At 45.5% G+C, this 23,926-nt stretch overlaps 1 protein-coding gene across 1 annotated transcript in view; it reads right to left on the bottom strand.

The window, feature by feature from the left end:
* The window catches only part of LOC310792360 (RNA-binding Raly-like protein), a gene marked incomplete at both ends in the record, with an annotated part of 35,774 nt that extends 13,647 nt beyond the window's left edge, over nt 1–22,127 (bottom strand). The window contains one exon of the mRNA XM_083654082.1: nt 21,872–22,127. Within this exon, the coding sequence (XP_083510208.1) occupies nt 21,872–22,127 (256 nt within the window). The remainder of the gene's footprint in view (nt 1–21,871) is intronic.
* Between the last annotated feature and the right edge of the window lie 1,799 nt (nt 22,128–23,926).

A 23,926-nucleotide genomic window follows, 5' to 3' on the forward strand; every position in this document is an offset into this window, starting at 1 on the left:
ACACACCTCATGTGCAGCTGTACACACCTCATGGTTCATATTCCTACAAACCTCATGTGTAGCTGTACAAACCTCATGGTTCATATTCCTACAAACCTCATGTGTAGCTGTACACACCTCATGTGTAGCTGTACACACCTCATGTGTAGCTGTACACACCTCATGTGTAGCTGTACACACCTCATGTGTAGCTGTACACACCTCATGTGTAGCTGTACACACCTCATGTGTAGCTGTACACACCTCATGTGTAGCTGTACACACCTCATGTGTAGCTGTACACACCTCATGTGTAGCTGTACACACCTCATGTGTAGCTGTACACACCTCATGTGTAGCTGTACACACCTCATGTGTAGCTGTACACACCTCATGTGCAGCTGTACACACCTCATGTGTAGCTGTACACACCTCATGGTTCATATTCCTACAAACCTCATGTGTAGCTGTACAAACCTCATGGTTCATATTCCTACAAACCTCATGTGTAGCTGTACAAACCTCATGGTTCATATTCCTACAAACCTCATGTGTAGCTGTACACACCTCATGTGTAGCTGTACACACCTCATGTGTAGCTGTACACACCTCATGTGTAGCTGTACACACCTCATGTGTAGCTGTACACACCTCATGTGTAGCTGTACACACCTCATGTGTAGCTGTACACACATCATGGTTCATACAAACCTCATGTGTAGCTGTACACACCTCATGGTTCTTGTTATGAGCGACAGGCCCTTCTACCTGCCAGAGCCCTAATGCGCTAAACCTGAGATGGTATCGCTGCGTTCAGTCTGTCGGCGCGTCGTCTCTGCTGCTGCTTAAACTCAGCTCAATCAGCCCTGAGTGCTGCTCAAGGTCATACACAAATACACAAACAACAACCACTCCCCCCAATGCACGCACACACACACGCACGCGCACACACACACACACACACCGTACACACACACACACACACACACACACACACACACACACACACACACACACACACACACACAGACACACACACACACACACCATCAAAGCACAAGGGATCCCTCTCTAATGGATGAGTCACCCCTGGCAGCTTCAAAAAGTTCCTCAGATAAAGAGAGACAGAGAGAGAGAGAGAGAGACAGAGAGAGAGAGAGAGAGAGAGAGAGAGGGGGGGGATCAGGCACCAGAAAATGTTATGACAGGAGCCAAAGTCACCAAATATTTCGACAAAAGCATTACAGCCTCTTCACGACAGAGGATGATACAGTACATACATAACAGCATTGTGTGTGTGTGTGTGTGTGTGTGTGTGTGTGTGTATGTGTGTGTGTGTGTGTGTAGGTGTGTGTGTGTGTGTGTGTGTGTGTGTGTGTGTGTGTGTGTGTGTGTGTGTGTAATGGATAGGGATAATTCAATTCCGAGCTGCAACGTTAAAGTGCCTTATGAATTAAAGAAAGCCCGGAAAATGCCAGACGAGACTAAATGTTTGCTTTCCTTTCCCTCTTTTCTCTCTCAATTTTTTCTTTCTTTCTCTCTGTCTCTCTCACTCACACACACACGCACACGCACACGCACACGCACGCACACGCACGCACACACACACACACACACACACACACACACACACACACACACACAGTCCAGCAGTCCTGCTTGTGTCTGTACCTTGACCACATTGTTTCCAGAATAGCCATTAGCCATGGCGCTATGTTTGGCGCACCAGCCTCTCTCCTCATCTCTCTCTCCCTCTCTCTCTTCATTTCTCTCTCTCTTCATCTCTCTCTCTCCCTCTCTCTCTCTCTCTTCATCTCTCTCCCTCTCTCTCTCTCTCTTCATTTCTCTCTCTCTCCCTCTCTCTTCATTTCTCTCTCTCTTCATCTCTCTCTCTCTCCCTCCCTCTCGCTCTCTCTCTTCCTCTCCCTACTTCTCTCTCGCTCTCCTAATGGACTAATGCATCAGGATGTATGGCTGGCTCTCAGGTGCACAGGGACAGCTGTAGCATTATGTGAGGAATGGTTCACATTGTGAAGCACACGCTCCTCTGGTCCTCTGCTCAGGTCACTAATGAGAGAGTGGAGCACTAAAAAGCACTCTGAAATAAATGAACAGCGCCACGCCAACCGCCCCCCCCCCCCCCCCCCCCCCCCCCGCCCCCCAGACAGGGACACACTGTGCCACTGATTAATGACAGTCATTATACTAATGATATGTGTGTGTCATGTGTGTGTGTGTCCATCAAAAGTAAAGAGCCTGGAGATAGAGTAGATAGCAGAGACGGAGGCTGTGTTGCTAAGCAATAGCCACTTAGTACTTGATTGATACGACTGTATGTTGTGCCGCATTGAGAGGGAACATAAAAAGTGACTGTAGAGCGAAGCTATTACGCTCAAGTTGGCTGCAGCACAGTAGACAAGTTCACAAAGTGCAAAAAGTAAAAAAAACAAAAACAAGAAAAAAGAGGAACCAGAAACCAGATCATGATCTTGATTCATTGCTGGTAGATGATTGCGAGCTGGGAGAATGCGGGCAGAGAAAGCGAATGTAATCAATGTATCGGCAAGAGAGGTCACCTGTAAACGTGTCACAATGATTGCAGACCTATTGCACTAACCTCAGTGTTAATGAAATGCCGGAGGAGTGTTTAGTGCTGGACTATATCAAATGTCAGATTCCTCCTTTCTCTTGATCCTTGGCAATTCACTTATAGGAAAAATAGATCCGTTGGGGATGCTATCTCCAGCTCTGAACTCTGTGTATGAACACGTAGATAAAAGTAAGGCTTATGTCACAATGCTTTCTATAGACTATAGTCCTCAGCAGCGACACTAGGCACACACGCACCACGTGCTGTGCGTAGGGCACCAAGTCATCCCACGCAATAATTATTACACCCCGGTCAAACGGGCAGTGCCGTGGACGCCCCGCAGTTTGGACGGAATGCCCTTTCTAAAATTAACTATCCACACTGCCAGTTTGGCATGCCCTGTTTTGAACTGGCCACGGTGCCCTTCAAATAAAGTTGTGGATGTCCTCGCATCCCTGCATATTATGTCACTATTTTTAAGGTTTTTAATCTAATTGATCATTATCAGCAGCAAGCCTTCACTAAAAAGCCCATTTGCAGATCTACAGGCCTCAGCGTCCGCAGGAAGACCAGGATTTTCGACAGCAAAATGTCCTCAGCGTGCTCCTGTATGGCTCAGAGTGCTGGAGGACCACCGTCGCGATCAAACATAAATTGGAGGTGTTCCAGACCAAGTGCCTGAGGCCCATCTCTGGGTAGCTCTATAGTGTGCGAGTACAGTACATGACTGTGTGGATATGAAGCAGGTCATTGCTGAAAAAGCAGCAAACACTCCCTTGAAAAATAGTTTAAAAATAAATTCAGAGGGACACTTTTCTCTGCTTTGTTCTTTTATATTTATACCCAAGCAGTTTGCAGGTCAAAGTCTCGCCCACCTCGGGCCCTCTGTCTCTGGGTTCATTCATAATGGGACTGCACTAAATAAGGCTGTGTGTGTGTGTGTGTGTGCGTGTGTCTGTGTGTGTGTGTGTGTGTGTGTGTGTGTGTGTGTGTGTGTGTGTGTGTGTAGTCTGTGTATGCATAGCTAGACTCAGCGTGCCCTTGAGCTCTTTGTCTCTGGACGTGTGGACGAGTCATTAAAATGGAAAGTAGTGTACCCATCAGAAAATGAGGGTCAGGGAGCACACACACACGCACGCAAGGCGATGCTCACAAGTCATTTTTTGCAAGTCCAAGTCAAGTCTCAAGTCTTTGAGGGGCAAGTCCAAGTCAAGTCTCAAGTCTTCATTACAAGTCCAAGTCAAGTCTCAAGTCTTCATTACAAGTCCAAGTCAAGTCTCAAGTCTTCATTACAAGTCCAAGTCAAGTCTCAAATCTTCATTACAAGTCCAAGTCAAGTCTCAAGTCTTCATTACAAGTCCAAGTCAAGTCTCAAGTCTTCATTACAAGTCCAAGTCAAGTCTCAAATCTTCATTACAAGTCCAAGTCAAGTCTCAAGTCTTTGAGGGGCAAGTCCAAGTCAAGTCTCAAGTCTTCATTACAAGTCCAAGTCAAGTCTCAAATCTTCATTACAAGTCCAAGTCAAGTCTCAAGTCTTCATCACAAGTCCAAGTCAAGTCTCAAGTTTTCAGTACAAGTCCAAGTCAAGTCTCAAGTCTTTGGGCTCAAGTCCAAGTCAAGTCTCAAATCTTCATTACAAGTCCAAGTCAAGTCTCAAGTCTTCATTACAAGTCCAAGTCAAGTCTCAAGTTTTCAGTACAAGTCCAAGTCAAGTCTCAAGTCTTTGAGCTCAAGTCCAAGTCAAGTCTCAAGTCTTTGAGCTCAAGTCCAAGTCAAGTCTCAAGTCTTTGAGCTCAAGTCCAAGTCAAGTCTCAAGTCTCTTATGGATGAGCGTTCTATCATCTGCTGCATGCCATCCGGTCTGCTTAGAACACTGCATAGCTACAACTAAGGAATTCAAAGCATGTACGCCAGTAGGCTATTATCCTCACTCCTTGATCTATTAGCATATAGTATCAGCATTGATGAGTTGACATTAGTAATAATAGTAGACATTTCCTTAATGTTAATGCAACAGCAACTAAATTAAAATGTAAGATTGTTCAAAAGTCCCAACTCTCATGTCCAATTAAGTCAAGTCTCAAGTCTTTGACGACGAGTCTCAAGTCAAGTCACTGTGTGTGACTTAAGTCCAAGTCCCAAATCCAAGTCCCCATCTCTGGCGCGCACACAAACTCACACTGGCCCCACCATTAAGATGAGTTTTAAAAACGAAAAGGCAGATATGTAGCCTTTGTTTTTCTCTTGACTCTCTTGGAATAGTTGTGATGTAAGTGGCTGTCCATGTGCAAACTAGTCCATGTGCAAACTAGTCCATGTGCAAACTAGTCCATGTGCAAACTAGTCCATGTGCAAACTAGTCCATGCGCAAACTAGTGCTCTCTGTGCAATTACAACAGAAGGGGAAGGCTAAGAGGCTAAGTGACTCAGTAATCCAGCCTGAGAACAGCCTGTGGGGGCATGGTGGCACAGTGCTAGTGCTGTCGCCTCACAGCAAGAAGGTCCTGGGTTCGACTCCCGCCTGGGTCGCTGTTGGCACTAGGGGTACGCTCTCCCCATGCCTTCGGTGCCCAGTGCCAAGGTGGGCTATCTTGTAAAAAGGGCCTTTCTGTGTGGACTTGGCATGTTCTTCCCGTGCTCACCTGGGATTTCATCCAGAACATCGATAAGAGAACCCCCCACACGCAAAGAGGATCGTCGCCTAACCAGCGATAGATGAAAAAGAAGTCGGCCCCCGGGCTCTGTAAGCCATAAGCGGCACACCGCTCCTGCCCTGCCGCGTGAAGGAGGACGAGCCGTCATTGAAAAAGCGTGCGTGTGCCATGCATGCATTGTAGATAATTGCTTGTGATAGAATAAAGATGGGTTTGTCCATCCTGTGTTGTGTTTGTTTGTTTTAACTGAGGGGAATGCATTAGCTCCCTGAACCAAATGCTTCAACGCATTTCAGGCCGAGGGTGGGAGTGTGGACCAGGTGAGCAGTCTTTGAATAAGAGATTATCTCGGCACCTTTGTGAATACAAATGTGCGCGTGAGAGCCATCCGGCGGGTCAGCAGCTGCATATTCAGGACGACAAGAATAATCTCTGCTATCTGCTCCAGGTCACGAGCTGTTTCCTCCTCTTATTACACAAAAGAGCACGTTTCCTCAAGCAGGGCAGGGTGACGGGTCGTGGGGGCAGGCACTGTGTGTGTGTGTGTGTGTGTGTGTGTGTGTGTGTGTGTGTGTGCGCGTGTGTGTGCGCGTGTGTGTGTGTGTGTGATGACCGCCGGTTCACACACGGGAAACGAGCTGTCAAGCTGTCAGCTTGGAGATGCCAGTCGCTGAAGTCTATTCGCGCTAGCCGACAGCTCTCTCCCCGCAGCGCGCACTGATCTACAACGCAAACCAATTCCAATCAGGACGGAACCTTGAGGCTTTATAGTTTTTGTTACGGTCGGAAGCGAGACGTGGATTAATTGTCTTTCCTTAATGAATTCCACTTTGCTCTTTCGCCCTTTTAAGCAAAATGGTTACTTGGCACGAGCGCATAAATTTCACAGGCCATCCCTCAGCTCATGAGCATCTAATAAAACTTTTTTATTAGACTTGCTGGTCCATTAAGGGGAACCTGATGTGAGGTATTGCTCAGATTTCTGGCTGGCTGCGCTCAATATTGTGTTAAAAATACAACCGCAATTAGCGCAACACACTTAGTTGGACAGACATGCAATCACAACACAAAGCTACATCAGGCCCAGAAGTAGTTTGATCTTTCTGGTACTAGGCCTCATTTGATGTTTGCATTCAAACATAATGAGCGTATTGCCGCAGCCTGAGTGAGGTACAGATCTTTCATCTATCCTGAACTGGGTCTATCTCCTCCTTTTCCGTTTTGGGGTCTTGTCATGATGTAACTGTGTGACTGTTAAAGGCAATGATTTCATTGATTTGCAACAGCAGACGGCTGCCTCCTGCTCCCAAACTTTGATATCTCGTTCATGCATGAGATCGTTGTGGCAACATCCAGTGTTTAGAGAAGTCCCACATCACTTACAGTACATAGGCTATGAATAAATAAATAAATATAAATAAATAAATAAATAAATAAATAAATAAATAAATAAATAAATAAATAAATAAAAGACTGCATGCTAAGCAAACCCTCTCTGGGTAAATAATACTGATTTTTATTGTAGGCAAGAATCTAATCAATGAATCAAAATACTGTATTAATATGATTGAATCATTAATATGATAAATTCTTTATTTATTCACAGATTTGCTGAGCATGCAAAATATTTTTCATCCACGCTTTGCTTCATGTGCACAAAGTTACCAAGCATTCACAGCTGGAAGCTGCACAGTAGACTACAGCCACATTTTTCTCAGCTCCGCTAAAGTAATGAGCCTCTCACTGCTTTAGTCACCTCTCTCAGAGAGGTGAAACGACTTGCTCAGAGGCACATCAGCATTCCTTGCTAATATAAGGGATGGGAGGCTGTTGATCATCAACCTTACACATGCAGACTTTCCCACTCAAAGGATTTGAACAGGCAACCTTCCAGTGAAATCACCTTGTCTCAACACCAAGTGATAACTGATAACCATTAAACACCCATGGACATTTGGAGAAAATTAAACTAATCTCAACACTAATAGCCTACACATGGCGTTGCCTATAGGCTACATATCACTTAGGAACTTCAAATTCACATCTAAAGCCATGCTAAGTCATGATGGACAAACTGAAGCAGCCTCACACAGGCTTTAGTCAACGGGGTCAGATCACCATCATCTGATCAAAGTGGTAGGCTACATAATCAAGTTCTGATAGCTCAAATAAATATAGTTAAAAAGAAAAAGGAAAACTACATTAAAACAATCGCAATATTAGCAGAGTGAGTAAATTGATACAATAGCATTTGGCCTAATTAACCACTAATTAGCCATTTAGTTTAGCTCAATTAGCCCGGGGATTAATTTTGGAATCCTCGACTATACAGGCTACATCTCCAAACTGGCATTTACTGCAGCCTAGTCTATTGATGAACTAAACTATATGGGAAGATGATTGGCGTCTGGTACTCACATCTGTGGTTGCGGCGCCTGCCTTTGTACATGGTCATGACGAGTGAGGAGAGACGGCTGACGGTGCCCTGCTGCCTGTTCGCTCCCAAAATAGACGAGCCGCCCGGTGTACTTGTGTCAGACACAGCCGAGCCTGCCACCTCAGACCATACCATTAACACTGCTCCAGGGGGAGCTCAGCCACCTCAGACCATACCATTATAGACTGCTCCAGGGCAGGGGGAGCTCAGAGCCACCTCAGCCCATACCATTATAGACTGCCCCAGGGGGAGCTCCAGCAAAAGTTAAAACAAAAAATCCCTGCTATGCCTATGTGCTCCTGTGGGTCCTGTTTTAAAATGAATTAGTAAGCAACTAAGTAGCTACAGCAAGCTCGATCATGATCCAATAATACAACAATTTCAGACAATTTCTCTCTCTCTCTCTCTCTCTCTCTCTCTCTCTCTCTCTCTCTCTTTATATATATATATATATATATATATATATATATATATATAAAGCAGCCTCAGCAAGTGAATAAATGAAGAATTTATCATATTAATGATTCAATCATATTAATACAGTATTTTGATTCATTGATTAGATTCTTGCCTACAATAAAAATCTGTATTTACCCAGAGAGGGTTTGCTTAGCATGCAGTCTTTTATTTATTTATTTATTTATATATATATATATATATATATATATATATATATATATATATATATATATATATATATATATATATATATATATATATATATATATATATATATATATATATATATATATATATATATATATATATATTATACACACTGTGTGTGTGTGTGTGTGTGTGTGTGTGTGTGTGTGTGTGTGTGTGTGTGTGTGCCTACATTCATAAGAAGAACTATGCATGTTGCCATATACCTTTATACACTGAAATAGTTCACATTATTTACACAGTGAAGTGGCCTACCTACATGTAGGCTAGGATAAAAGACATTTCTTCTTGCCTTACATTGTGAAGAGAGAAGACAAATTTAGCTCTCTCCCTCTCTCTCTCTCTCTCTCTCACACACACACACACACACACACACACACGCACGCACGCACGCGCGCACACACACACACACACACACACACACACACACACACACACACACACACACATAAAACACACAGTGAGTAGGCTTAAATATTCAATACACATTTGTGGCAAATTACCAAACCAGTAACAGGATAATGTCTAAGGAGAGCCATAAGGGAATGGCTCCCGTTTGCTATCCAAGGCTCATTAAATTACCAGCTCAAAAAAACAAATACATGCTGCTTACTCTCCCCTCTAAACCTGCAGGCAAATCCCTTTTGACCTTACTGAGAGGGAATGGAATAGCAAATCAGCCTCCTGTTGCCATTGTCTTCCACTCATCTTCCAACCTTTTCATGATTCAACCCCATTGAAAGTGGATGGGCTGTAGCCTTTAGAGACAGACTCCAAAAACACACAGGGGGATACAGCCTGGTGATTCCCCAGCTGTTGCAGCAATTAGGCTGTGTTGCAGATGAAGCCTTGTAATTGTAATATCTAATTACGCTGACATGGGCGGTGCAGCTGTCTCTTGCCCAGCCCTTAATTGTCTCCGGGGTTTCGTTGTTCCCGTCAAGAAAAGGCTAAAAACTAGAATCTGGTGAAAGATTGAGGCGGAGTGTGACGGTTTGACGGCCTCTCAGTCACTACAGTCACGTAGGCTGGGTAAACCCAGCCCCCACGTGACCTGCTCTCAGACCTGCTCTCAGTCACTACGTCACCTTGTGACTAGTGAGCAGGGTCTGTCTGAGAGCAGGTCACGTGGGAGCTGGGTTTACCCAGGCTAACAGTCACGGGCCTTCGCAAGGCGGCTCGGGCTTGGGCAGATGATACTGAAAGCTGTAGTTCCCCGAATGGCCACTTGAGGCTGGCTCCAAAAGAGAGTTGTTCCCTGTTCACCCACATGTTAAAATGCCTGTCGGGGGCAGCATGTTTACAGCCTGGTTCAAAACACGGTTTTGGTCTATATACCTAATTTCGGGGTGGGTTTTTATATAACTCACCCGTATAGAGTAAACTACACAATAGAAAAGACTATCCAGCGTTTCCCCTAGCACTCACAGCTGCAGGACATCGTGTCCCTTAAGATTTCAAATAAAGGCCAAATGGTATAAATTCAGGACACATTAAATCTGTGTTTATTGAGCTTAAAAACCTACGCTGCGCTATGTGGTGTGGAGATGGTCCAGCTGGTCGTCTCCTCCAGGCGGAAAACACTAGCGTCCCGATAATATAATAGATCCATGCGTCCACGTTAGCAAGCAGGCAGAAAACACTAGTCTCTACCTACGTTAACAAGCAGGCAGAAAACACTAGTCTCTACCTACGTTAACAAGCAGGCAGAAAACACTAGACTCTACCTATGTTAGCAAGCAGGCAGAAAACACTAGCCTCTAGCTACGTTAGCAAGCAGGCAGAAAACACTAGTCTCTACCTACGTTAGAAAGCAGGCAGAAAACACTAGTCTCTACCTACGTTAACAAGCAGGCAGAAAACACTAGACTCTACCTATGTTAGCAAGCAGGCAGAAAACACTAGCCTCTAGCTACGTTAGCAAGCAGGCAGAAAACACTAGTCTCTACCTATGTTAACAAGCAGGCAGAAAACACTAGACTCTACCTATGTTAGCAAGCAGGCAGAAAACACTAGCCTCTAGCTACGTTAGCAAGCAGGCAGAAAACACTAGTCTCTACCTACGTTAACAAGCAGGCAGAGAACACTAGCCTCTACCTATGTTAGCAAGCAGGCAGAAAACACTAGTCTCTACCTACGTTAACAAGCAGGCAGAAAACACTAGTCTCTACCTACGTTAACAAGCAGGCAGAAAACACTAGTCTCTACCTACGTTAGCAAGCAGGCAGAAAACACTAGTCTCTACCTACGTTAACAAGCAGGCAGAAAACACTAGTCTCTACCTACGTTAGCAAGCAGGCAGAAAACACTAGCCTCTAGCTACGTTAGCAAGCAGGCAGAAAACACTAGTCTCTACCTACGTTAACAAGCAGGCAGAAAACACTAGCCTCTACCTACGTTAACAAGCAGGCAGAAAACACTAGCCTCTACCTACGTTAGCAAGCAGGCAGAAAACACTAGTCTCTACCTACGTTAACAAGCAGGCAGAAAACACTAGTCTCTACCTACGTTAGCAAGCAGGCAGAAAACACTAGCCTCTAGCTACGTTAACAAGCAGGCAGAAAACACTAGTCTCTACCTACGTTAACAAGCAGGCAGAAAACACTAGTCTCTACCTACGTTAGCAAGCAGGCAGAAAACACTAGTCTCTACCTACGTTAGCAAGCAGGCAGAAAACACTAGTCTCTACCTACGTTAGCAAGCAGGCAGAAAACACTAGTCTCTACCTACGTTAACAAGCAGGCAGAAAACACTAGTCTCTACCTATGTTAGCAAGCAGGCAGAAAACACTAGTCTCTACCTACGTTAACAAGCAGGCAGAAAACACTAGTCTCTACCTACGTTAGCAAGCAGGCAGAAAACACTAGCCTCTAGCTACGTTAGCAAGCAGGCAGAAAACACTAGTCTCTACCTACGTTAACAAGCAGGCAGAAAACACTAGCCTCTACCTACGTTAACAAGCAGGCAGAAAACACTAGCCTCTACCTACGTTAGCAAGCAGGCAGAAAACACTAGTCTCTACCTACGTTAACAAGCAGGCAGAAAACACTAGTCTCTACCTACGTTAGCAAGCAGGCAGAAAACACTAGTCTCTACCTACGTTAACAAGCAGGTGGAAAACACTAGCCTCTACAGTCATTAGCATCAGGCTACAGTTCTCAGACGATAGGATAGCATGCAAAACTTTAGCCGTACAAACACACTTATTACAAAGGAGTCAGGCTAATAAGAGTACTAGAAAATAGTAGACTTGGCTTGCTTTGGGTAGCTACCCACTAAGTTAAGAGGAAAACACACACGCTATAGACGGTTTTCACCTGTGTGTTGCGCAATAGCCACAACTCCTCAGCACGGCTGTATTCAGACCCGAATTATAAACTGGAAACCGGAGTACGTTATAAACGTTATAAATATAGTAAGTCACGTTATAAACAACTAACCAACGCTGGGGGTCCGTATGGAAACAGCGTTACTCGAAATGGTTAAAAGTTAAATCAATTTGGTCATTCAGTGGTTCATTACTTTACTGCCATGTAAAGTAACTAACGTTAGCCGCTAGCAGCATTAGCCACAGTATCCGTCTATATCAGTGCCCCAGTGCACAGCAGCGAGCGCAACACAAACCTCACTGCACTGTCAAAATCCCAACACTCAGTCCCGCCCAGCTGCCCCATTAGTCAATAGCATTTTAGAGAAACGTGATGTACCTCTCTAAACTGATCAATCAGAAGCAGCTAAAGACGAGCAGTACTAGCAACTATAGTGTTACCAAACTATAAAGTGACAGGTCAATATTCTTGACTCGGGGTTTAATAATTAATATCGGGACTCGGGAGATAATTTACAGGACACGGTGTCCTGCAGATTTTAATTTACAGGTTTTTGATTAATTTTAAAGGCCAATGTCCTGCAATTATGGGACAACTGAAACCCTGAGACTATCACAGGCGTGATTGACAGATCGCCTGTCCAGTGATCGCGCAGCTTGCCTGATCACGGACCAATAGCAGGCTCTAGGAAACCCCTGATCTCATCCCATCTCGTGCGAGCTGTGCAAGAACCCCAAGATGGCGACGGCCACACTAGGCTTCAAAACGGGAGTCCGAAAACCAATGGGTGACGTCACACTGACTGTCCATTATGTTTTAGACAGTCTACTCTATGGACTTCGCCAGAGAAATCATAAAGAGATATTTAATTGCTAGGAAACTTGGAAGATTGGAGTGGCAGGAGATAAGAACTGTTATTCCAGACTCATTCTGAAACATGTTTTTCTCTTCCTTCTCCTCTTGATCATCATCATCATAGTCATGTCGTCATTATCATCAAAACTTTCAGCCCAAAAGAATCCACTTGTCAGCTGTTTCCATATTGTATAGAACCATTAAATAAACATTAACGGCAAGCACTAAAAATGACACAATTCACGACAAGAATGTCCCTATGTGAGGTTTAGTATGAATCGCATGGATACAGGACAGTGTGAGTGTGGAGGATGGCCCAGTTGCGGTGGCACAGTACTCTGTTATTCTCTTAGCACCATCTAGTGTTCATTCAGATGGAAAATCCATAGTCATGAATGCCTGATCAGAGAGAGAGAGAGAGAGAGAGAGAGCCTGGGTAAACCTATCCTCCACGTGACCTCCATGTACTATCAGTCACAAAGAAACTTATGCTATAGTCTGTGACGTCACGTTGAAGGAGAAAGAGAGAGAGAGAGTGAGAGTAGAGAAAGACAGACAGACACACACACACACACACACACACACACCGAGAGAGTGAGGGAGGGAATATAGACGGTTTTCACGGAATGGTCAGTCCTGCACTTGAATGTTTTTTTTCTTTTATGTCCATAGCAAACACTGCAACAGGAAGTGAGCGGGGGTTCAATTCAGAATGTTTTTGTTGTCCAGTTAAAACCGTCTATAGCCGCAAGCAACAATACCAGGGGTTCAAGCCTGATGATCTCACAATGCCTATGACATCAACACTCAATCACTGATGACATCACTATGATGTCACAATGTCTATGATATCATCAGTGATGTCAGATTTCCGCGAGTGTAACCAAAAACCACAATTGCTCGAGTGACATCACTGATGGCCTTATGACATCATCAGTGCCTATGACATCATCTCTGCTCTTTGGCATGCGCAGTGCACAATTGCGCAACTTTGCATCACTGATGACATCACTCACTGATGACATCACAATGATGTCACAATGTCTATGACATCATCAGTAGTCACCTGACCTACAGGTGACAGGTGACTACATCATTAGGGAGCAGTGATGTCATCAGTGATGTCACATATTTATGACATCATCAGTCTCTATGACTTCATTAGCATATGTATATGACATCATCATATACATTGTGACATCATCAGTGGTGACATCCAGCTACAGTTTGAGATGTCCCTGCTTGGGAAGCCATTGCTTCCATGTCACTCAGTATCGTGACACTACTGCTGATGTCATCAATATGTCACATCACTGATTACATCACTGCTCCCTAATGTCCCTAGGAGGCTGATGACATCATAGTCAAGCAAGTGCATGATATTCAGGTCAACTGCTGACCTACAGGTGACTACACTTTCTTAGAAGAGATCGATTCACCCAGGTCAACTGCTGACCTACAGGTGAGTGACTACACTTTTTTACACGTGATGGATTGGTCCAGGTCAACTGCTGACCTACAGGTGAGTGACTACACTTTTTTACACGTGATGGATTGGTCCAGGTCAACTGCTGACCTACAGGTGAGTGACTACACTTTTTTACACGTGATGGATTGGTCCAGGTCAACTGCTGACCTACAGGTGACTATACTTTTTTACACGTGATGGATTGGTCCAGGTCAACTGCTGACCTACAGGTGAGTGACTACACTTTTTTACACGTGATGGATTGGTCCAGGTCAACTGCTGACCTACAGGTGAGTGACTACACTTTTTTACACGTGATGGATTGGTCCAGGTCAACTGCTGACCTACAGGTGAGTGACTACACTCTTTTACATGAGATGGAAACCGGAGGGTCACAGGTTTTATCCCCACGACAATCAATATGCCCAGTCATGTGTCCCAACAGATCCTCTCATTGTAAATTGCTTTATGTAACCGCATCAACTAAAATAGAAGATACAGATTCCTTGCTCAACCACACAACTTTCTCAGTCTTACATCTCAGAATTAAAGTTAAATATAATTTATATATTATAGTATACTGTAATAATATGATACCATACATTTTCCAAGCCTCATCAGCAAAGTGAATTCATTAGGGAACAGTCATTTTGGAGATTATACAGAGCATACTTCAGGGGTCAGGGGTTTTCAAAGTCTGAAACTGTGGGCCTCCCCTCAGACAAAGCAAGAAAAAAGTCCCCCCCCCCCCTCCTTAGTTTACTTAATAGCTTCGCTCAATTGCCGGATGCCTATGATTATTTTATTTGACTCCATAGACACTCAACATTTGAGCCAAGATAGCCTGATATTGCATACTTCAGACTCAGAGTGCCTGCACCAAATAAGAAACGGCATTAAACTGCAAAATTCCCACAAACTCCTACTCTATCTCTGAACTATCTCTTTAACCAAATGTGATCTCCTTTTGAGAAATAATGTAATAATTTAAGTCATATTTTCACTTCCATTCACTGAGCACTGAAACAGTTTGGAGCCCCCCTGGGGAGGCCTGCCTCTCACTTTGAAAACCTCTGTGAAGATCAAGCAATAGCACTCCATACTGCAGTAACTACTTTGACCACAGAGAGGCGCTCAAAGACTATTAATCTGCAGTCCAGACTGAGAGAGTGAGCCTCGTCTACACCAAGAAACCACAGATGATGGGAAAGCAGATATGATTACCCCATGCACTAGAGATGTTAACGATTAATCAACAATCGATTCATCGGCGTTAAGAATTTGATTGATCACACATATATTAACCGATTCATTGACGATGTAGGCTGTGCTATTCTCTATTTTTTTCTTTTTTCTTTTGCTGAAATGATTTAACACCAAAAGGCCAAAATGTAACTTTCACTGCCAAATACAGAGGAAGAAGAAAGCCAAGGAAGCAGGCAAAAAGTCCTGTGTGGGAGAATTACATCCAAAAAGACAACAGTATTCTTTGTCAACATTGTAATACAATGTTGAAATACAGCACGTCTACAAGCACAATGACGAATGCATGAAGTTTGGTTGGTAGATTTGTTTAGTAGACCTAAAGACAGGTGTAAAAACACACATTTTGTATTTTCTATTTTGTTTGTCAAAAGCTGTTTTTTATATCATGATTAATAACCGATTAATGATCAATTCATCGATTACGGAAACTAATTAAAATCTGCATCCCTACCATGCACTGATTAAACAAATAGACCTCCCAATAGCAATACATTTACGTCCACATTTTATCAACAGAGGCAGAGTGGAGTGCGTTGGAGAAACGCTGACTGTGTGGAACGAGCCGCGCTGTTCATCATCGGCGGACATCTTCATCAGGATCTAAGTAGCTTCTGTCTCAGTCCAACCACCAGTGTGATTGAGTGTCACTTTTATTTGCGTGAGCTACTTAAAGCCATTGTGACGGCAATCCAGTCGTGTCCAAATGAATTAAATTGAGTAAAGCAATCGCTGGCTTCAGTATCTCTCTCGGCTATTAAATTTACTCAGGCGTGGGACGGTGCGGTGACTCAGCGGGGCCGAGGCGCGCACGCTGTGTACGCCAGACGTCACGGGGGTTTGAGTCTGACCCTGCAACCTTCCTGTCACATCATACCTTCACACACACTCTCTCCCATCACTCTCTGCTGTGCACAATCTAATAAACGGATGCCTTTAAAAGAAATAAATCAAGAATTCACATCCTGTGCCGTCTGCACCTCTGGCAATATCACTCTCAGAGAGCCTAATCAAATATAGGCCTAATGTTTAAAAGATAAGGCGCGCGGACAGTGAGGGTTACACCAGGGCAGCAGAACACAAGCACACACGTTCCAAAGCAGAGAGAGATAAGTACCACCATGACACATACAGTGCATTGCCAATATACTGAATTTAGTGTGTGTGTGTGTGTGTGTGTGTGTGTGTGTGTGCGTTACAGCAGAAACACCCTGAGCGTGTTTCCAAGGAGGCTATAAATTGCAGCCAATGAAGCTTCTATATTAGGTGCCACGAAAAGAAATACAATTCACTTGATTTGAGCTTACTACAACATCGCCTTTGTGCAGTTCACCATATGTCTATCTATACGTGAACCACCTTAGGTGAACAAGTGCCGCTCAGCTGGACATGCACTGGAGCCCTTAATACCACTCTCTGCCTCTTGAGATATTCAGCCGTGTGGTGGAACATAGTAATTGTCAGTAAAATAGCAATGGGCCCAAGCCGCTTTAGTGGATGCAATGATGCACGGTGAAGACGGAGGTATCATGAATTTGGGTTGACGAGCCACATTAACACAATGTCGCTCTTTCTGGGGCGCCCGGGTAGTGGTACAGTAGAGTATAGCACTGTGGATTTCCTGCCTACGAACAGAAGGGTCGCAGGTTCAAGCCCACGTGTTACTGTACCTCCGGCTTGGTGGGGCATCCATACAGGTACAATTGGCTGTGTCTGCGGGTGGGAAGCTGGATTAAGGGTATGTGTCCTGGTGTCCACACTAGCGCCTCCTCTGGTCGGTCAGGGCGCCTGTTTGGGAGGGGAGGGAACCTGGGGCGAATAGCGTGATCCTCTCATGCGCAGGTGAAACAGCCCGGCATTCTCACTGCGATCTCGTACTATAGCCCCGCTTTGTGTATTGGAGGTAAACCTTGTGCGTTTTATGGAACGCGCCACACTCTGCACCCGTGGGTTCAGACAAAGGTCAAGTACCCCGTTGGACTCGTCCAGAATGTGTTGGTATGGGGGGGACCCTCTCTCCCTGGTTTTGGGTTAGGGGCTCGGGCTTGGGGACCCTGGGGTCTTCGACCACCTTAAAGAGGGTCTCCGACCCCGGGGTCTCCCTTGGGGGCCCTAACCCCAAGCCGCCCACCACATCCGGACCCGAACACTAAGACCCCCCCTACCCAATGCCTAAACTCAACCTGTGGAGTCCTCAGACCATTTGCACACGCACAACGGCACATGGGGGGGGGTAGTGTGAAAAAACCTCGTCCAAAAAATAATAACAATCTTGCTATTTCTGTGGCTTGGTGACTTAATGCACCACCTTCGTGTGATTAATTTTTCTCCTCAGTAAGCACACACACACACACACACACACACACACGCACACCTTGAGAAGGAAAAAGCTCATAGCAGCCAGCTTTCACCAAAGCAATAATGCTGTAACTTAAGTCCATGCCATCATTTATAAGCCCCAAAAAAAACTCTATCACCTCTGGGCTATATCCTACACCTGTAAAGCCTCCTTACAGATACTTTCCTCAACCTTATTATCACAATTGTTACCCTTCCGACACTCGAGACCGGCTCAGGCTCACCACTCGACTACAGTTCCAGGCCGAGGGTACAGAGTATGAATATCAATCACCCGGCTCCACTACAATAATAGTTCTCGAGTCACCTAATTATACAGCGACACAGCACATATCACTCAACCTCGCAGTTTCACTAATGCCACACATGTCATTTCACAGCCCAAAATGCATGAAAGTGGGCAAAACGCTGGGTGGAATCACAGATGTGACCCTGCAGGACTCTTTATTCATATTTAATGAGAGCGCGGGGCTGGGGGGCGGGGCTGGGGGAGGAGGCGGAGAACTAATCAATAAGTAATATAAGGGAGATTTACAGGGATCCACTGGGCGCTCGCGCTCCTTCCTCCTTCCTCGTTTTCTGCTCTCCACCTCCTGTCCGTCTGTCTCAGCTGTTCTCTCCATTTTCGTCCCCGTCCTCGAGCCTCCTCCTTATCTTTATGTGCCAGCGGGTCTCATTTCGGACCAATCTGGCCCCACTGTGGCCTCGCATCATCTCCACGCTTTGGATTGTGTATTTGAGCATCTTCACATCTTTACACCTTTACATGGGCTTTGTGTTGGTTTCACAATCAATTTTAAGATTTGACCGATCCCATTTAAGGCATGGATGGGACACCGAGCCACATCACACAACTTTTGACTCCGTGTGAGCTTTAAGCTCCTCCTCAGGCAGGTTTACACCATATAGATTGAACACAAGAGGTGATTTCTTTTCTTTCAACACGGGCAGTGTTGTTGTACTTGGGTCCAACTCCGACTCAAGTTGCGAGTCCAGCAGTCGGACAAACTTTCAGGACTCGTAACTCGACTTGGACTTGAGCACTGATGACTCGGACTTGGACTTGCACGTTGCAGATGACGACTCAGAATTGTTAATTGATAAAGACTTTTTGTTTTTTTGTAATAGGTCCTAATAATTTGGTCTAAGATAATTAATACAATAGCGTGACATTATTCAATTTCATGCAAGGGCAGGCACATGTGTTCCAGCTCTACACCCACGACTGTGTGGCAACTCAAACGGCGATGAGACGGCCTACAGGAAGGCGGCGGATGCCCTGGAACAGTGGTGCCATGACAACCATCTCTTCCTGAACGTCTCCAAGACCAAGGACGTCATTGTGGATTACAGGAAGGGGGGTTGGGGAGTCACCGCACCATCACCATCAATGGCACACAGTGGTGGAGATGGTGGATAACTTCAAATACCTGGGGGTCAACATCCACAAGTACCTAACAGGGGCCAGCCACACCACCCCTGTAAGTCAAAAAAGCCCAACAGCACCTGCACGGGCTCAGGTCAGGTACCTAAAGAAATTTGACCTGAGCCCCAAAATGCTCAGGGACTTCTACCGAGGCACCATTGAGAGCCTGCTGACCGGCTGCTTTACTACCTGGGACGTACGGGCATTGTACCGTCATGGACCGCAAGGCGCTGAGGAGGGTGAGGCGCCCAGCACATAACAGGATGTGAGCTGCCAGCACATAACAGGATGTGAGCTGCCAGCACATAACAGGATGTGAGCTGCCAGCACATAACAGGATATGAGCTGCCAGCACATAACAGGATGTGAGCTGCCAGCACATAACAGGATATGAGCTGCCAGCACATAACAGGATATGAGCTGCCAGCACATAACAGGATGTGAGCTGCCAGCACATAACAGGATATGAGCTGCCAGCACATAACAGGATGTGAGCTGCCAGCACATAACAGGATGTGAGCTGCCAGCACATAACAGGATGTGAGCTGCCAGCACATAACAGGATGTGAGCTGCCAGCACATAACAGGATATGAGCTGCCCAGCACATAACAGGATGTGAGCTGCCAGCACATAACAGGATGTGAGCTGCCAGCACATAACAGGATGTGAGCTGCCAGCACATAACAGGATATGAGCTGCCAGCACATAACAGGATGTGAGCTGCCAGCACATAACAGGATATGAGCTGCCAGCACATAACAGGATGTGAGCTGCCAGCACATAACAGGATATGAGCTGCCAGCACATAACAGGATGTGAGCTGCCCAGCACATAACAGGATGTGAGCTGCCAGCACATAACAGGATATGAGCTGCCCAGCACATAACAGGATGTGAGCTGCCCAGCACATAACAGGATGTGAGCTGCCAGCACATAACAGGATGTGAGCTGCCAGCACATAACAGGATGTGAGCTGCCCAGCACATAACAGGATGTGAGCTGCCCAGCACATAACAGGATGTGAGCTGCCAGCACGTAACAGGATGTGAGCTGCCAGCACATAACAGGATGTGAGCTGCCCAGCACGTAACAGGATGTGAGCTACCAGCACGTAACAGGATGTGAGCTACCAGCACATAACAGGATGTGAGCTACCAGCACATAACAGGATGTGAGCTACCAGCACATAACAGGATGTGAGCTGCCAGCACATAACAGGATGTGAGCTACCAGCACATAACAGGATATAAGCTGCCCAGCACATAACAGGATATGAGCTGCCCAGCACATAACAGGATGTGAGCTGCCAGCACATAACAGGATGTGAGCTGCCAGCACATAACAGGATGTGAGCTACCAGCACATAACAGGATGTGAGCTGCCCAGCACATAACAGGATATGAGCTGCCCAGCACATAACAGGATATGAGCTACCAGCACATAACAGGATGTGAGCTGCCCAGCACATAACAGGATATGAGCTGCCCAGCACATAACAGGATGTGAGCTGCCAGCACATAACAGGATATGAGCTGCCCAGCACATAACAGGATGTGAGCTGCCAGCACATAACAGGATATGAGCTGCCCAGCACATAACAGGATGTGAGCTGCCAGCACATAACAGGATGTGAGCTGCCAGCACATAACAGGATATGAGCTGCCAGCACATAACAGGATGTGAGCTGCCAGCACATAACAGGATGTGAGCTGCCCAGCACATAACAGGATATGAGCTGCCAGCACATAACAGGATATGAGCTGCCAGCACATAACAGGATATGAGCTGCCAGCACATAACAGGATGTGAGCTGCCAGCACATAACAGGATATGAGCTGCTAGCACATAACAGGATGTGAGCTGCCAGCACATAACAGGATGTGAGCTGCCCAGCACATAACAGGATGTGAGCTGCCCAGCACATAACAGGATATGAGCTGCCCAGCACATAACAGGATATGAGCTGCCAGCACATAACAGGATATGAGCTGCCAGCACATAACAGGATATGAGCTGCCAGCACATAACAGGATGTGAGCTGCCAGCACATAACAGGATGTGAGCTGCCAGCACATAACAGGATGTGAGCTGCCAGCACATAACAGGATATGAGCTGCCAGCACATAACAGGATGTGAGCTGCCAGCACATAACAGGATATGAGCTGCCAGCACATAACAGGATATGAGCTGCCAGCACATAACAGGATATGAGCTGCCAGCACATAACAGGATGTGAGCTGCCAGCACATAACAGGATGTGAGCTGCCAGCACATAACAGGATATGAGCTGCCAGCACATAACAGGATATGAGCTGCCAGCACATAACAGGATATGAGCTGCCAGCACATAACAGGATGTGAGCTGCCAGCACATAACAGGATATGAGCTGCCAGCACATAACAGGATATGAGCTGCCAGCACATAACAGGATGTGAGCTGCCAGCACATAACAGGATGTGAGCTGCCAGCACATAACAGGATGTGAGCTGCCGAAACTGCAGGATCTGTACACTCAACGGTGCCTCAGGAAGTCCCGGAAGATCATCAAGCTCTCAACCCACCCGCAGAACAGCCCTTTTCTCCCTGATACAGTCAGGGAGGAGATACAGAACCCCCAAAAGATGCACCAACCGGCTGAGGAATAGCTTCTTTCCTCAGGCCACAAGACTCCTCAACAATAAATAACACACACACACACAACACACACACACACACACACACACACACACACACACACACACACACACACAACACACTCACAACACACACACACACACACACACACACAGAGCTAGAGATGATCCATGAATGCAAACACAGCTTCCGCTCAGCATTAAGAATACCTAGTGATTGTCCGGCGATGACCCTGGTGTTCGCCCCGGCCACGGCGGCGCGGGCGTTCCTCTCGCTGACGTACTGCACGAAGGCGAAGCCCTTGTGGACGGAGCAGCCGACAATCTTGCCGTACTTGGCGAAGATGGCCTCGATGTCGGCCTTGGAGACCACGGCCGTGTTGAGGTTACCGATGAAGACGCGGGAGTTGAGGGAGCGCACGTCATTCTTGTTGGTCACGTTGCTGGTCTGGGTCTTCCCAGTCATCCTAGTCCTGCAGCACTGCCTGCTGGAAGACACAGCAGCACACACACCGCTCAGGAAGCCAGGAAGGTTAGATGGTGGAGATTACACACACACTGAGAGATGGAAACTGAGAGATGGGGGGATGACAACACATGGGCAGAGCTGAAGATTTATGTTAGAGATTTCTTCAGCTGAGGCAAGCAGCTGCTAGATTGTTGTATAAATATATTGTTATCTTGTCATTTGAAAAACCTGGCAACTCAAAACTAAATTTTGGTCATGTTTTCACTTTAATTGAGATTACATGGTCTTTCTCTACCATATACTACTACCATACATGGGCTTATAAAACGCTGTAGGACTGGGCAATACATGTATATCAATATTATATTGATATTGAGATATGACACTAGATACCGTCTTGGATTTTGGATATCGTAATATGGTGGTGATGGCATAAGAGTTGTCTTTTCCTGGTTTTAAAGGCTGCATTACAGTAAAGTCATGTAATTTTCTGAACTTAACGGACTGTTCTAGCTGTTCTATTATTTGCATTTACCCACTTAGTCATTATACATTACTGATGATTATTTATCAAAAATGTCATTGTGTAAATATTTTGTGAAGGCACCAATAGTCATCCCTACAATATTGTCACAATATCAATATCAAGGTAGGGTCAACAATAAGATTTTGTCCATATCGTCCAGCCCTATCATGTTTTAATAAAAGTGCTTGTGACATCTCACATGTGGCTTTGACTTACAGGTGAACATTTAGTCCACTTTGTAGAAAATACTGATCTAGCCTATATTATGTATTATAATATATGTATATATGTATCATTCAGCCTAAAAATACCAATATATGATTTTTGGTCCATATCGTCCAGCCCTAATATTTTGACAACCATTGGATAAACTCAAAATGGATGTTAGATGGCTTTTCCTATCCTCTGAAAAGTTGATATTTTGGAGAACGCTTTGCGTTCAGTGTTATAATACATATTTTCTTCCTAAGGGATTTGAAAACCAAGTAAACTTGAATACACTAGAAATCTTGCACGCTACGCGCACTCAATTCCTGAGCTTGCCCGCTGCCCGAGCTTGCTAGCTCGGCCGCTGCGTGGCTTTGCCCACCCTGCAGCTTGCCCGCTGCGTGGGCTCGCATACAAAGCTCAGCCAGTGCGGCTGCTGCGTGGCCTCGCCTGCTCTATTGGCATGCCCAACTTCGCGTCACTGATGACATCACAATTGCTCGAGTGACCATCACTGATCACATCATGGAGTGCTCGAGTGACGTCACTGCTCTATTGGCATGTGCAGCGCACAATTTTCAACTTCGCATTACTGATGACATCACTGTCACTGATGATGTCACAATGCCTATGAAATCAGTGTTGATGTCACACAATGCCTATGACATCATCAGTGATGTCACTCGTTGAGGACATCATCCAATGATGTCACAATGTCTATGACATCATCAGTGACATCAAAATTGCGCCAGTGTAACCAAAAACGTGACCAAAATCGCAGAACCCACTTACTCCCTTTTATATTAATAAAATACTCTTAATGTGAAAACTACCATTTAATGAACCATTTTATTGTGAAATTAAACTCTAAAGTCGCTTTATGTCCCCATACTGTTCTCTCATTATCTTCACCTATATTATGCTCTCATCCCCAAGAGGCTGTCCAATGAGAGAAAGAGAGAGAGAGCGAGAGAGAGAGAGAGAGAGAGAGAGATAGAGAGAGCGAGAGAGAGAGAGAGAGAGAGAGAGAGAGAGAGCGAGAGAGAGAGCGAGAGAGAGAGAG

The sequence above is a fragment of the Poromitra crassiceps genome (genome assembly GCF_964638095.1).
Source record: "Poromitra crassiceps genome assembly, chromosome: 17".
Lineage (NCBI taxonomy): Eukaryota > Metazoa > Chordata > Actinopteri > Beryciformes > Melamphaidae > Poromitra > Poromitra crassiceps.